At 41.2% G+C, this 15,760-nt stretch overlaps 1 protein-coding gene across 1 annotated transcript in view; it reads left to right on the plus strand.

Moving 5' to 3' along the window:
* LOC126365855 (facilitated trehalose transporter Tret1-like) overlaps window positions 1-15,760 on the plus strand; it is a 117,952-nt gene extending 102,192 nt beyond the window's left edge. The window contains exon 5 of the mRNA XM_050008518.1: window positions 15,071-15,760. Coding sequence (XP_049864475.1) covers window positions 15,071-15,379 — 309 coding nt within the window. The 3' untranslated portion in view covers window positions 15,380-15,760. The remainder of the gene's footprint in view (window positions 1-15,070) is intronic.

The following is a 15,760-nucleotide window of genomic DNA, read 5'->3' on the forward strand; positions in this document are numbered from 1 at the left end:
TTCGCCTCAGCAAGTGCCATTTCAGGGGGACAAGGTTATGCATCATTTTCCACATTAAAAATGTAGCTGGTGTTATTGGCTGGCTAATACAGCTTTATTATCACTTTTGTTCTTAAGCATACTTGAGGTTATGTTGCTAGTGGTACAGAGATAGGAAGACTGTAAAATTGACCAGTTGGAACTATGATTCAAGAGCTTTCTAAAAAAAAGTTTATAGACTTCCTTTCCTTAATCAACTACTAAATAATACCAAGATTTATAGAATATTCAATTTTACCGACACTTTAGCATGGCTAACTGTATGAAAAATGTGTTTTGGAGAGATCTTTAACATGGTATACCACTTAAACTGTAAATTTTAGTAACACCCAAATACAACAATGAAAAGCACCAAAATTAATTAATTTAATGTTCCGACCCTTTAATAAGTACCACTACACCCATAATGCACATTCACAAATCAATGTTACGTCCATGTCAAAATTTATATCACAGCTGCGAATCAGTACAATGTAGCACATGCCTGCAAGTTGTTACTACTGAAAGAGGAACATTAATACATCCCCCTCTGACATTCTCTAAACCCTCTGTCCTGAGGGAAGCAGTCAACTTTACTTATCTCATTGACAAATTCCCCAATGTCAAATGAAACTAAGTATATTTTAAAATATCAGTGTCTCTGTAGGTATTTTTATTTGTTAGTGAACAGGAGAATCACATGTTTAAGAAGCTCTTAACATTAGGTGATGTTTTTGGATTTGGGTGTTAGTCGCTAGATGCATATTACTATAAAATATGGCTAAGAATCATGGGCTGCATGAAAGCTTGACTCACCATTTGATGAGCACTGGTTTAGACACACTGGTAACTCAAGGTCATGGTGGGGAGTGTTCATCACTTGCTCATCAACACAGCCCATGGGTGTTACAGTATGCAGTCTCACTATACAACTATTCCATTGCAAGAGAAATTTATCGGTGGACCCAGAACAAGTTCCTTTGCTCTAGTACTAACAAAATTAACTGCCCAATGTAAAAAGTCAAGCACCAGGAACACATGGTCAGATGTCAATGTAACTTCAGTGGGTATATAAATGACAAAAGTTGCAGTTCTTTGCAACAGGTGGAATGTCCACCAGAGAGCACTAGTGTTGTTTGTGTTTAGTGTTGTTACCTTGCCTAGTAGTGTGCATATGAGGCATCAACAGTGTTGGATGAGTGATCAGTGTGAACAACACAGAGATGCTGTGTACTCATCAATGATGTCGTAATCAGCACATGACAAGTTTTAAATGGGCACCATTGTGGTTTGCCTTTTGGCCAGCAGGTCAAATCATGCAGTTTGCAGATTTTTGGAGCATTCGGATGTGACAGCGGCCCAGTGTTGGACTGCATGGGAACAGAAGAGCAGGCATACTCTCTGTCGAGGTTCTGATCAACCAACCACATCTTAATCCCTTCACATCTGCACACACCATCTGAAAACAAATAATGGACTCCCTGAGACATTCTGTGTCATCCTACACCCCTGGTCAAAAGCTAGCTGCAGCTGAACTAGGGGTTTATGGTCCCATGTATAGGTAGACATTAACACTACAATGCAAATGGCTGCAGTTGGAGTGGTGCCATGACTGGGAAGCATGGATGTATTATAAATGGTGTTGCATTGTGTTCAGCACTGACTCAGGGTTCTGTACTAACTTGGATCATGACCATTGTCAGTGAGTTTGGCAGTGACCTGGGGAGAGGCCCCATTCTCCTAATATTATGGAGAGACAAAGCACTGCTATTCCAGGTGTAAATGTGTGGGGAGCCACTGCGTTCCACATCAGGTCACAGCAGGTAGTGACTGAGGACATGTAGATGGCACAACATTTCCTCATGGACATCCTGTGTCCTCATGTGTTCCCTCTCATGTGGCAGTATCATGGTGACATTTTCAACAGAACAATGCACATGGCATGTTTTTCTATCAACTGTCTGTATGATGTGAGGTGCTTCTATGGCCAGCAATGTCCTCACATATTTCCCCAACTGAAGATAGGCGGGACCAGCTCGGATGCCAACTCTGTCCAAGTGCCAGCAGCCAGGATCTCAAGGAGCAATTACAACAGTTGTTGGGCAGCTCGCCTCAGGAGATGATGCAACAGCTTTACAACATCCTTCCAAACTAAATCAATGCTTGCATCAAGGCAACAGTAGGTGCATCATCATACTCATAAGTGAGCCGATGCTGTCAGTTCTTTGTGAATTTGTCTCAATTTTGTAATTGCTAAAATAACATCACATACCCTCTCAACCTCTTAAGTTTCATTTCTTTTTCTCTTCCCTTTCTGGTGTAGAGAAACAACTGAAAGATTGAGACTGAGAAGCATACATACACGAATCAGCATAGTTTTAGAAAGCATCACTTGTGTGAAACTCAGTTCGCTCTTTTCTCACATGATATACTGCAAACTATGGATGAAGGGCAACAGGCAGATTCCATATTTCTAAATTCTGATGTAGCACCCCATTGCAGGCTGCTAACAAAGATACAAAGACATAGAATAATTTCACAGATATGTGAATGGCTCAAAGGCTTCTTAAGTTATAGTACTCAGTATGTACCCAGTATGTCAGAGACAACTGTATCATCAGTATTGCCCCAGGGAAGTGTGATAAGACTTCTGTTATTGTCTCTATATATAAATGATCTGGCAGATGGGGTGGGCAGCAATCTGTGTTTCTTTGCTGATGATGCTGTGGCGGTGTGGCGTACAGTAAGATGTCGAAGTTGAGTGACTTTAGGAAGGTACAAGATGATGTAGACAAAATTTCTAGTTGGTGTGACGAATGGCAGCTAGCTCTAAATGTGGGAAAATGTAAGTTAATGTGGATGAGTACAAAAAACAAACCTGTATTGTTTGGATACAGCATTAGCAGTGCACTGCTTGACACAGTCACATCATTTAAATATCTAGATGTACAATTGCAAAACATTATGAAGTGGTACAAGCACGTATGGATTGTAGTAGGGAAGGTGAATGGTCAACTTCTGCTTATTGGAAGAACTTAGGAAAGTGTGGTTCATCTGTAAAGGAGACTGCATATAGGACACTGGTGCAACCTATTCTTGAATACAGCTCATGTGTATGGGATTGGATTGAAGGAGGACATCAAAGCAAATCACAGGCAGGCTTCTAGATTTGTTACCAGTAGGTTCAAAAAAAACATAAGTGTTATGGAGATGCTTCAGGAACTCAAATGGGAATCTCTGGAGGGAAGGTGATCTTCTTTTTGGAGAACACTATTGAGAAATTTAGAGAACTGGCATTTGAAGCTGACTGCCGAATGAGTCTATTGCCACCAACAAACATTGTGCATAAGATAAGATATCAGAAAATAAGGTTCCTATGGAAGCATATGGGCAGTCATTTTTCCCTCACTTTATTTGTGAGTGGAACAGGAAAGAAAATGACTAGTAGTGATACAGGGTACCCTCCAGCACACATCATATCGTGACTTGTAGAGTATCTATGTAGATGTATATGGATGCTTCACTCTTTTGCCAAGCAATGTAGTTTAAATAAGGTTATCTTGGCCCTTCAGGTGATGGTAAATAAGTCAGCAGTTACATACAACCATCATCTCTGCAGGACTTGGATTACCTTCCGGTAATTTCTAAATTCATGCTACCAAACCAAAAACATGCAGTGTTTCCATTTTCCACATAATCCACAACTAGCACCCTACAATTTCATAGAACAGCATAGCAAATATATGGTTCTAGGAAACTGCTCATGCAACTCCATGTCCACCCACGGAACATGGGAGTTCTTGCAGTATTTCCACACCAGAAACAAACCTCAGCCAATCCCAAATATCTGTCTTGAAATACTAATATAACAGAAGTCTGTCAGTCTCTGATGACACATTGCCAACAAATGACATGAAAGCAGTCTTCTCATCTTCTTCTTCTGTGTCGCTCCTGGGGCTGTTGTGCCGCAGGCCAATCTGAATCTGTCGGTTGCTCTATCCATTCTTGTGGAAGATGGAGTATGCCCTGTGTACTAGAATGCTATTCTACCTCAAGGGATGTTGGCAGCTGGAAGCATGGACATATAAATGGAAGAGTGCCATCTTTTTCTATATCCTAGGTAACCTGTAGCGGATAGAATTCAGAAGTTCTAAAAAAAAATTGGTTCCCTGTGGTCAAATGACAAAAGTATTGCTGACAAATCAAAAGAAATGAACAGGTTTTAAAGTCGAGAAAATACATGGCAATCAGTCACTAATAATCTTATATGCGAAAGCAGGCTTTCTCGGCAAATTTCATATATGAAGTCTTCACGGGTTGTCAGCTGAGTAGCATCGTCGTCTCGTAGCTATGTTTTGATGGAATACGTCTCCATTATCTTCAGGCGAAGTGTCGGGATTTCGTCAGTTGCAGGCTTATATCTCTGCTGGACCGCTCTCCGCTTCCCGCGGCCGGCCAATCATATGCCCGCAGAATTGCCCGATGCACCTGGGTGGGGGGGACGCATGCACAGGGTTCGAGTACCGGCGTCCGTCTCTTTCTGCTCCGACTGTGGCCCTTGGTGGAACGGAACGTTCTTCCCTGATTTTCCTGATTGCAGGCTCCCAGGCTGTGCTGAGATGGTAACACTGTCGCAATTGATTAGGTTGTCTTGTAACTGTATTTCTATGGATTCTTTGATTACTGAGTCCCAAAATCCATTTTTACTGCATATTTTCTTTGTGTCCTCGAAATCAAAGGTGTGCTTCTCATCAGTACTATGTTCCGCCACAGCAGATTTGTTGGTCTGACCCAAGCGTACATGCCTAATGCAATATATAGGACAGATGCAGCATTGCATCTCACGGTGCTGCAGTGAACACATTAGGCCTTAACCATCTATTCCCTTCCCTATTCCCATTCCACAACCTCCTATTCCACAGATGCATCCACAGTCTTTTTGCTTCCCTCCTTTACCATTTCCCGCTGTCTAATCTCCTGAATGCACCTAGCTGCCATACCCTCTCTCCACTTCGTCCCTGTATGCTCCTGCTCTGACTCCCCGTCCCAGCCCCAGCTACCCCCAACACCCAAATTGCTTCTCCCTTCAAGTGCAGTTGCCCGCAACCTGGCTCTGGCAGGCAGAGACAGTGGTCATGTGTGTTTGAGTTGTGTTTGTGAGAGTGTATGTGTGTGTATTGTCTATTTCAGAAAAGGCCTTCTGACTGAAAGATTGTGTGCTTGCTCAGCAACTGAATTGTCCAGTTGTTTCTTAGCCACAGTTTGTCAGTGACCACACAGATAGACAGCCTGTTGGTTGTCATGCCCATGCAGAATGAAGCACACTGGTTGCAGCTTAGCTTGTAGATCAAATGAAACCAGTATGAGGAGTTGCTGCTTTGTTTGGGCTCAACCATTTCTTTCTTTTCCTTGTGTTAGCATAAAGACACAATTTCACATCACTAATTATTCGTGAGTCAATTGATGACAAGGAAGCAGTGGTGCAGATGTGGTCACCTGCTGATTTTTGTGATTTTTGCTTAGAGCATGTGGTACCCGTACACCCAATTTCTGAATCTTCCCCATTGCATACAAAAGTCACACAATGGTAGAATGATCACATTTCACCACATTCGCCAGTTCTTGAGTATCATGATGTGAATCATTGTAGATTACCGCATTTAAACAATCTTCATCAAACTCCAAATGTCTTCCTGAACATGGAGAGTCACTAATGTCTTGAAGATCCTCCAGAAAATGAGACAACCATTTTTTTGCAAACTCTGTCCAATCACATTATCCTCTCTCTGTTGTGTGTATGAAATTATGCATCAAACCAGTAAAGCAGATATGTAACTAACGTATTAAATTCTGCTTGTTCAATTCCACTAACTTCCATAGGATCAAAGGTACGGACAAATAGCCATTTTTTCAGCCCCTGACATACAGTCTGCCCTGCAAGACAGGTGTGTTGAGTGAGTAGTATCAGCCTGTTTTATCAACCTATTTTGCAGTGGCCACATGTGCAGATATGGGCACATCTGGGGGAAAGTTGAGATGCACTGAGGAGGAGAAGGACAAGTGGGAGGTAGGAGGGGATGGACAGGGAGGGAGTGGACCGGGAGCGGATGGAAAGAGATAGGCTGGAAGGAGGAGAAGGGTAGATAAAGGGGGAGGGAAGAGATGGATAGGGTTGGGGGAAACAGATAGAGAAAGGTAAACAGGAAGAGATGGAAAGAGAGAGGGGGCAAGGTGAGTACAGACAGAGGGAGGGGCAGAAAGATGTGGTCAGAGAGAGGGGGGGGGGGGGGCACAGTAGATTGGACAAAGAGGGCAGAGGAAGAGATGTGTGAAACATATATCTCTTAACACACATGCAAACAAAGCCACAGAGAAAAAACTAGTTATTTATGTTTGAAAGACACATTTGTGTTGATACACTGCCCTCCCCGTCAAATTGCATTATGCAAAAATTTTGGCCAATTGCATCTTTTTCATGTAAACCATTTTTAACAGTAATAATAATATTAAAGTCTGAACCATGTTTAGCAAAAATTAAATCAATATATTCTAGCTACATTTTGAGAGTTATTTCTGGCAATTCTTTAATTCTTTTTTATCTTCTTGCATAATACCATTTAATATTTTTATGTTTATCTTATTCCATTTCCTAAACTAAAACATACATGACCTTCTACACAACAAAGAAGTTTGTTAACCAATTTTGAATTTTCTTCTTTATTTCAAATGTAGGTTACAAACTGAATTTAAGAATAAGTTAGAGTATCTTTTATCTGAAATTTCACCAATATCCATAGAATCAGTTTCAAGATATCCAACATTTATAAATATATTGTCACATAGAAGAAGGTGTAAATAGCTGAATGACGAAAACTTACTTCACTTAACAAAGGTTTATTCACCACTTGCACATACGGCCAGAACACATACAGTATATATACAGCTACAGAACATTCCAGTACAATAACTCTTTCCATTTGTGGATACTTGTATAATGTACTCAAACCGAATACAGAAATTAAAATTGTACAGTCCAGGTGAGTTTTGTACTCAGGACCCTCGGTGCAACAGTTTAGTATCGTAACAACTACACCACATCTCTACTCAGCTTCTTCTGTGACATTGCTCCCTCCTTAAGAGAACAGCATCTCAGTGTTACGTCCTAGTTCGGGAACAAGTCATCGGCCCTGCATACTCCCACTCCCGATGACTGGTGCTTGCCCTGGCGGTGATCTTCTTAGAATTTCTTTCGCCACTATGCTCTTTATCACCTTTCCGCTTTTTGCCTGTTACTGGAGCTTCAAATATGCCCTCAGTTGCAGAATCCTTGTAGGGCTTCATTCAAAGGACGTGGACCGTATCTCTAACCTTACGTCATCTTGTGCCGGGGTCGAAATCTTCAACTTCATAAGTAACATCAGACAACTGTCTTACAACCTTATAAGGTCCAAAGTAGCGCCTGAGGATCTTCTCAGAGAGATCAACCTTCCGAACAGGAGTGAATATCCAGACGAGGTCACCAGGCTGGTAGACAACAGGATGGTGGCTTGCATCATACCTTCGGCGATCGTTTTCTTGAGCCTGCAGCGTGCAAAGTCGAGCTAACTGCCAAGCTTCCTCAGCTCTGGTTAACACCTGATTGATGTAGTCATTGTCCATGTCATCAGGGTGTAATGGAGACACAGTGTCCATCGTGGTAGTCGCCTCACAGCCATGCACCAAGAAAAATGGTGTAAATCCTGTGGTGTCTTGTTTGGCGGTGTTGTAGGCAAATGTCACAAAAGGTAGCACCTCATCCCAGTTGCTCTGCTCAACATTGACGATCACTGATAGCATGTCGGCCAAGGTCTTATTACGGCATTCAGTAAGCCCTTTAGTTTGAGGATGGTAGGCAGTCGTTGTGTGATGAGTAATGTTGCACTGATAGTTTACCTCTGTCACAAGATTCAATTGAAAAACTTTCCCTCAATCTGTAATTATGACCTTGGGGCACTGTGTTTTAATACAATGCCTTCCACGATGAATTTGGCTACCTCGGATGCTTTGGCTGTTTTCACGGCTCTTGTAATGGCATTGCGTGTCAGATAATCAGTGCAAACAATAATCCATCTACTGACACTAGCAGATGTTGGAAATTGTCCAAGGAGGTCAATCCCAACACGCTGGAAAAGTGTTTCAGCTGGTGGAAATGGTGTAAGTTGGCCAGGTGGTTTCTGAGGAACTGCCTTTCTCCTCTGGCACTCTCGACAGTGAGACACATAGTGATGGTCACTCTTAAATAAACCTGGCCAGAAAAAATCTGTCACAGATTCTATCGTATGTCTTAATAAACCCTAAATGTCCAGTGTCAGGTGTGTCATGGAATTTCTGTAGAATGTCTAAGAGCATGTGTTTAGGAATCACTTGTAGCCACCTCTTTCCAAACGGATCAAAGCTTTTCTTGCAAAGCAATCCAGTATCTACCTTAAATTGTCCTTTCACATCCTCTGACCAATTTAAGGCATGCATAATCTGAGATATCTTGGTGTCCTCCTCCTGCTCAGCAAAGAGATCCTGGAGTGCAGCAAGACAGTCACTATCTTCTTTGAAGTCTTGATGGTCTTGCACAGGGTTTCTTGAGAGACAGTCGGCATCTTGGTGTTTTCTTCCACTTTTGTACACTATCGTAATGACATACTCTTTAAAACGTAGTGCCCACCTGGCAAGCCGTCCTGTTGGATCCTTAAGACCCTTCAACCAACAAAGTGAATCATGGTCTGTAACAACTGAGAATGGCCTTCCAAAGAGATACTGTCGAAATTTGCACGTGGCTCAGATCACAGCAAGACATTCTCCTTCTGTAGTTGAGTAGTTTCTCTCGGCTTTAGTAAGTGTCCTAGAAGCATTGGCTATAACCTTCTCTTTTCCATCCGAAATTTGCACCACAACAGCACCGATCCCATACCCACTGGCATCTGTGTGAAGTTCTGTACGTGCTCTCTCACCATACAGACCAAGTACAGGGTCAGTCATCAGAGCTTTTCGCAGCACATCGAAAGAATCTTGTTGAGCAGCACCCCAGATAAATTTAGCATCAGCTTTCAACAACTCTTGGAGTGGCCTGGCTTTGATACAAAAGTCTTTAATAAGACGACAGTAATAAGAATCCGAGGAAGCTTCTCATCTCTCTAATACTTTTAGGAATAGGAAATTCCATTATAGCTCTCACCTTTTCTGGATCTGGCCGCACACCTTCGTTTGACACAAGGTGTCCAAGTGTTTTGATTTCTTTTGCTCCAAAGAGACATTTTATTGGGTTAAGTTTAAGTCCGCCTTGTTGGAGACACTTAAGAATGGCCCTCAGTCTTTTTATATGTTCATTAAATGTCTCTGAGAACACTATAATGTCATCTAAATAGCAAAGACACATGGTCTACTTCAGGTGACGTAGAAGATTATCCATCATCCATTCAAAATTTGCTGGTGCATTGCACAAACCAAACGGCATTACCTAAAAATCATAGAGGCCCTCAGGGGTGACAAATGCAGTTTTCTTACAATCAGCCTCATCTACTTTGATTTGCTAGTATCTTGAGTACATGTCCATGGCTGAGAAAAACAGACAATATAGTGTATCGTCAATTTGTGGAAGAGGGTAAACGTCCTTTTTAGTTATCTTATTAAGCTTCCTGTAATCAACACAAAAGCACCAACTGCCATCCTTCTTCCTAACGGAGACCACTGGTGACAACCATGGGCTCTGCGAAGGCTGAATGATGTCATTCTTCATCATTTTCTCTACCTCATCATGAATTATTCGATGTTCCATTGCTGACACATGCTATAATCTCTGGTTTATTGGCTGATGGTTTCCAGTGCTAATCCAGTGCTTCACTGTCGATTTGTCTAATTTCCTGTTCACCTGTGGATTGAAGCATTCAGAGAACTCTTGAAAAATGGCAAGTAGCTTCTTCTGTTGTTCCTTAGTGAGATTTGGTGATAGTCAAGCTAGAAGATCTTGTCTCGTAGTGGTAGTGCTAATTTCACCCAAAGACTTGGCATGGGAGCTTTCTATAACACTCAGCTGTTCTACAATTGATGGCTCAGCGTTTGCTACACATGTATCTTGGAAGGACCTGCAGTTCTCAGCGACAGTTAACTATCCACAATTCACTGAATATGTTCTTAAACCAGATGACAGAGACCGGGATGACCAAGTTATTCTCCAGTAGTATGCTTCTCTTACATTCCACTACAAGATCCACAGGGTGCTGCATGGAATGACAGATGACAGTTACCTTTCTAGCACTGACTGCAGGAATGATCATTTCATCCAGCACACACAGTCTCCACACACTCATTTCACATCTTCCTGTCCACAGTATCTAATCTCGTCTAGGATAATCTTCGAGCGACCACAATCTATAATTGCCTGAGAAGCTTTCAACAAGCCCCATTTGAGAATGACGTCATGACTACCCTACTATGGGCTGTGTCAGGCCTCTTATACCCACATGAATGGTACATCTTCCTGTAGGTCTTACATATTTCCTATTAGCCACCTTTCAGCAGAAATGTTTTGTTGTCAACGAATACCGTTTTCTGCAACTGGCGATGGTACTTCTCTGAAATGACTAAATATGATGCTGCAGAGTCCATGAGGATAACAACGTAGTTTCCTATCATTTTTGTAGAGATCGACAGCGGAGGATTTTTCTCTCCAGTGGCCTCACCTCCACGGAAAGTTGCACCTTTAGTTTTCAAGGTTGCGGCAGCTAGGTGATTGGCTGGAGCTTCTACACAGTGATGGAGACCTTGATCAGCATGTTGGGGAGCATTGGCTCCAGCGGCTAGCTTGTGGCGATGGTGACCTACGTTGTACTCCATCCACATCTTCTTGCTCATCGTCGTCATTCAGGAGTTGGTGTCAGCTAAGATCAGTCTGCTGTCTTCTGGCATGGGTGTCATCAAATATCTGTCACCTTTCTCGACAATAGTGCACCACATGTCCCGGTCATCCGCAGTGGAAACATACTGGTTGGTTATCTTGGGTCCTCCAGACGTCAGTCTTCCTTGGTGCACAAACAGGTCCCTCATGCGGCATTGTAGGAACGTAACTCTGCTTGGGTCTCAACTTTCTCACCATTTTAAAGGGAAATGAAGGACGAGAGATTGCGTTCAATGTCTGTTCTTCCCTTATGACCTTTTGAAGTGTCTCGGTTTTTTTGCTTGCTGTGCAATCAAAGTGCCTTCTTAACTTCCTCTCTCACTATCTGTTGAAGAATACTTGCGAAATCAGTTGCTTCCCCCATCACAGACATCGAAACAACATTTGGAAGCCATTCAAAATTCTTGCATATAATTCTTTTTCAATGCATTGTCCTGATATACTGGCACCATTTTATGAAGTCATCTGCTGTCGAAACCTCCTTCGGGAGTAGGACTCGATACGTGTCCTAAGCAACACCCTTCATGAGATGTGCAATCTTATCTTCCTCCTCCATTCTGGGATCCACTATTTTATACAGATCTATGACATCTTGAATATAAGATGCTTTAGTTTCTCCTGGATGCTGTGCCCTGCACTTTAATTTATCTTCAGCCTTGCACTTCTGTCGTCGTGTGCCGCCGAAATACTTGTGCAGTTCTGCCTGGAACACTTCCAGCTTGTGAACTTCTCCTTGTTGTTCTCATACCACTGCTTGGCAGTGCCCTCCAAGTAGATAAATACATTAGCCAAACATACGGTATTATCCCATTTGTTAAATTTGGCTATATGCTCATTTACCATCAGCCACTTGTTTGGATCTTGGCCATCGTCACCAGAGAACCCGGAAGGATGTCTCATGTGGTGGCACACAGTTGCTGTCATCGTAATGTCGTCCTCTTCTGTCTCCGGTAGATTGCGATCAGCTGAGTAAGGCTCGAACTCGGGTTTCTCGCCACGTAAATGGCGGCTCTGTCGTGGCCTGATGGGAGCCACTGTGTCATCGATATTGTGTGCTATCACAAGTTCCAATACCCAGGACCTCAACAAGAATAATGTCACGTAGAAGAAGGTGAAAGTAGCTGAATGACGAATACTAACTTCACTTGACGAAGGTTTATTCAGCAATTGCACATACAAGAGTGCAGAGCTAACTGCCTCCAGCCAGAACACATACAGTATATATGCAGCTACAGAACATTCCAGTACAATGATTCTTTACATTTGTGGATACTTCTAGAATGCACTCAAACCGAATATAGAAATTAAAATTCTACAGTCCAGGTGAGTTTTGAACTCACAGCCCTTGGTGCAACAGTTTAGTAATATAACAACTACTCCAAATCTCTACTCAGCTTCTTCTGTGACAATATTATTACTGTTTACAAAGAACATTCCCACAAAGTACTACAGTGAGGACTATTATATTTATTTACATTGTCAAAATTAAAGATTTGTCATTTAATCCTGTTCAGGATTTAATTTTGTTTAACACTCTGGAAAAAGGATCAAATTTCACATTTTAACATTTTCCAATTTTGAATAATTATTTCAAGCTCAATTTTGAATAATTATTTCAAGCTTATTTTTGAATATTTTTGAGAAATGTGTAAATGTTGTTGATGTTTTGTATATTGTGATTTTTTTTTCATTCTGTGGATATTTGAAAGATTTTTCTTTTTTAATGTGTGGGAAGTTGATATTATATAGGGCTTGAGAACACACTATCGAAAGAAGTAAAGAGAAAACATAGTGATCCAGGAACTCCTTACCTAAAGGAACTCAGAGATAAACGTTTAGCCTTGTATACCATGACAAAAGCTGGCTATCCTATTTGAAGCAGGGATATAGGACAGCAAAAAATATATACATGATGGACATGCAAGAAGCAGGAGAGCCAATGATATCTTCACTGAAAAGTCTCACAACAAATCCAAAGCAGCCCAGAAAATACAGAAACAGCACAAAAATACAGAAACAAGCATGTGACTTCAGTTTCACCTGAGGTTTGCTAAATAACTTCTTCATAAACTGTTCAAATCGGGAAAATCTGCTACTTCAAAAATATATGTAAATTCTGAAGGTACTTTGGGCAATATAAGCCTACCTGATTTGAGACATAAGTGCACTCAGGTTAGTTGAAAAACTGGACGCTGAACTGTTTCCAAACTAGGTAACCCACAGAGTGAAAATACCTATGGCTTATCAAATTATATCCTAAAACATTTAATTGACGTTATACTGTTTCCTCTGCCTTAGCTTATAAACTGCATGTTGCGAGTTGGAAAAGTCACTGATGGCTCAAAGTAAACAACTGTTGTCCCAGTTTATAAGGAAGGAGACAAAAACAGTCCTGACCGTTAAAATGCCAATGTCCCTCATTCCCATTGTATCTAAGGCCACAATACACAGCATAAAAGAGTGACTATGCAGCTTCTTAGAGAACAATAAGCTGAGACTATGTGGCTTTAGGCCACTGAAGCTGTAAAATCTCTGGTTGCAGATGATCTGGGATCCTTTGAAAAGCATTCTTTTGCCTGTGCTATGGTCCTCAATCTGAGCAGAGTAATTGATACTACATCACTTTATGTCGTAATATATAAATTTCAAGAATATGGAATCAAGGACAATGAATTATCATTAATCAAATCGCATCTGTTAGATGGGAGACAAGCTGTCACTGTAAATAATTGTAGATCAAATGCCCTACTTGTTACTATAGGCATGCTTAAAGATTATATCCTGGGCCCTTTTCTCTTTCTTATATACATGAATGAACCACCTAGTTCTTTGTCCTCTGACTCAGTAACATATGCTGATCATACAGCCCTCATACTGACCAGTCACAAAACAGATGAAATGAAAAAGAGAACACAGATAATGGTGGATGTGCTTACACAGTGGCTACAAAAAATATTAAATAAAAACATAACTGAAACAATATATTACTACATCCACAAACAAAGTGAAAGAATAAATGAGTGGAAATCTCTCATACTACTATTAATTCAATTGGGTTCAAAACTGAAATGGGATGCACACACCGACCAAATGTGCATTTAACTACAAAGAGTGATTTACTTACTATGTAAATTAAAATCCTACAAAAAAAAAGTTTATGTGGTAAGAAAAGCAGTGAGAACAATTATAAGAATTCCAAACAGTGTCATCCCAGCCACATTTCAAATTAGAAAACATTAATCGTGCCATCTCTCAGTATTAAAGCCTGTCTCCTCTCAATAAAGCAACTAGTAAAAACTTCCAACTGTACTATTTGGAGGCAATGAGTTCTGACCAGTGTGCTGCAGGAGGATATGGTATGGGCAATGTTTCAAGTACTTGTCCTTAAGTTCTCTTCCATGTGATCAAGAACGTCATCATCAAAGTCAAGAGTACAGTGTGTGCACGGAAGACCACAGACAGCCCTCCTAGTTCCAAACATACTAATTGCTCGCAACTGTTGCTGTAGCCGGACAAAGGCATTATATGATGTCATAATTACAAAAGGGACTGATGATGGCATCCTTTTCTCGGTTTCTGCATGTACTTTGAATCTGAAGATTTAAAAGTGATCCGATCTTGAAACTTATTTTATATCCAAGTGATATATTTTCAAACATGGGTGTCTTATCAAAACCAAGTCCCCTCTTAGCCCTTAAAAGGATATAATAGGAATTTTGAATTACCCTGTATAAAAAACTACCCTAGCAGTGATCATACCATTCCTTTGAGAGTTATTTGCAGTACCTATTCATTGGCATCTGTGTTTATGAAAAACAAGATTTCCATAATAGTGTCATATCCTAAAACCAAACTGTTAATTTTTGATAAATGTAATGTCTAATTTTTAAAGTATTACTGTCCACACATTAAAAGCTATATCATGTACATCATCAGTGGTAGGTGAATAAATGAATGAAAAGGGCCATACCACATCTACTTCCAGTCATACGACCAGGCTGAAATATTGTCAACTTCTGACAAAATACTCACTTTCAATGAGATATGTCAAACTGCAGCTGTCTGCAGAGGAAGGCAACATGATGATGGAACTGATGATTGGTGTGTGTGCGTGTGTGTGTTTAGGTTTTCAACTCACTGGGCATCGGGCCACTGACATGGGTGGTCCCAGCAGAGCTGCTGCACCCGTCGGTGAAAGGTGTGGGTACGTGCCTAATGACAGTTGTTCTGGGCCTGTACGGGTTTGCCGTGGTGCGGCTCTTCCAAGTGGTGGCCGACGCACCGGAGTTGGGAGAGCATGTCGCCTTCTGGGCATTCGCTGTCTGCTGTGCACTCGGCTTTGTCTTCGTGCTACTTGTGCTCCCTGAGACCAAGGGCAAGTCCTTTCTGCAGATCCAGCAGGAGCTGCAGCGGAAAGCAAATTCCCCTGGATGAGGGCTACACAATTCTCAACTATGACTCAAGTGTGGACAAAATGAACATGAGTTGCTGTGCATTACTTGGTGAACGTGTGTGCAGACAAATGAATACGACTCATTCTGCTGAATCAGTGGAACTCTTAAAACCAGACATGTGTGTTTCCTGCAGACGAAATTGTGGTGTAGAATCATCAAAGGATGTACAATGCTCTCAACTGAACATTTCCTTTTTTTAGTTTTCTATGAAATCAAACTCCCCTCTCATAATAAAGCACACCAGTTCAGGTATTCTTCCTTTATGCAACACTTCAAAACTGTAATTCTGTAATTTTTATTACACAAAGTAATGTAAAATGTTATCAGCTTGGAAATATAAGTAAATGAATTTGTAAAAAAA

Source organism: Schistocerca gregaria, chromosome 4, assembly GCF_023897955.1.
Source record: "Schistocerca gregaria isolate iqSchGreg1 chromosome 4, iqSchGreg1.2, whole genome shotgun sequence".
Taxonomy (NCBI): Eukaryota; Metazoa; Arthropoda; class Insecta; order Orthoptera; family Acrididae; genus Schistocerca; species Schistocerca gregaria.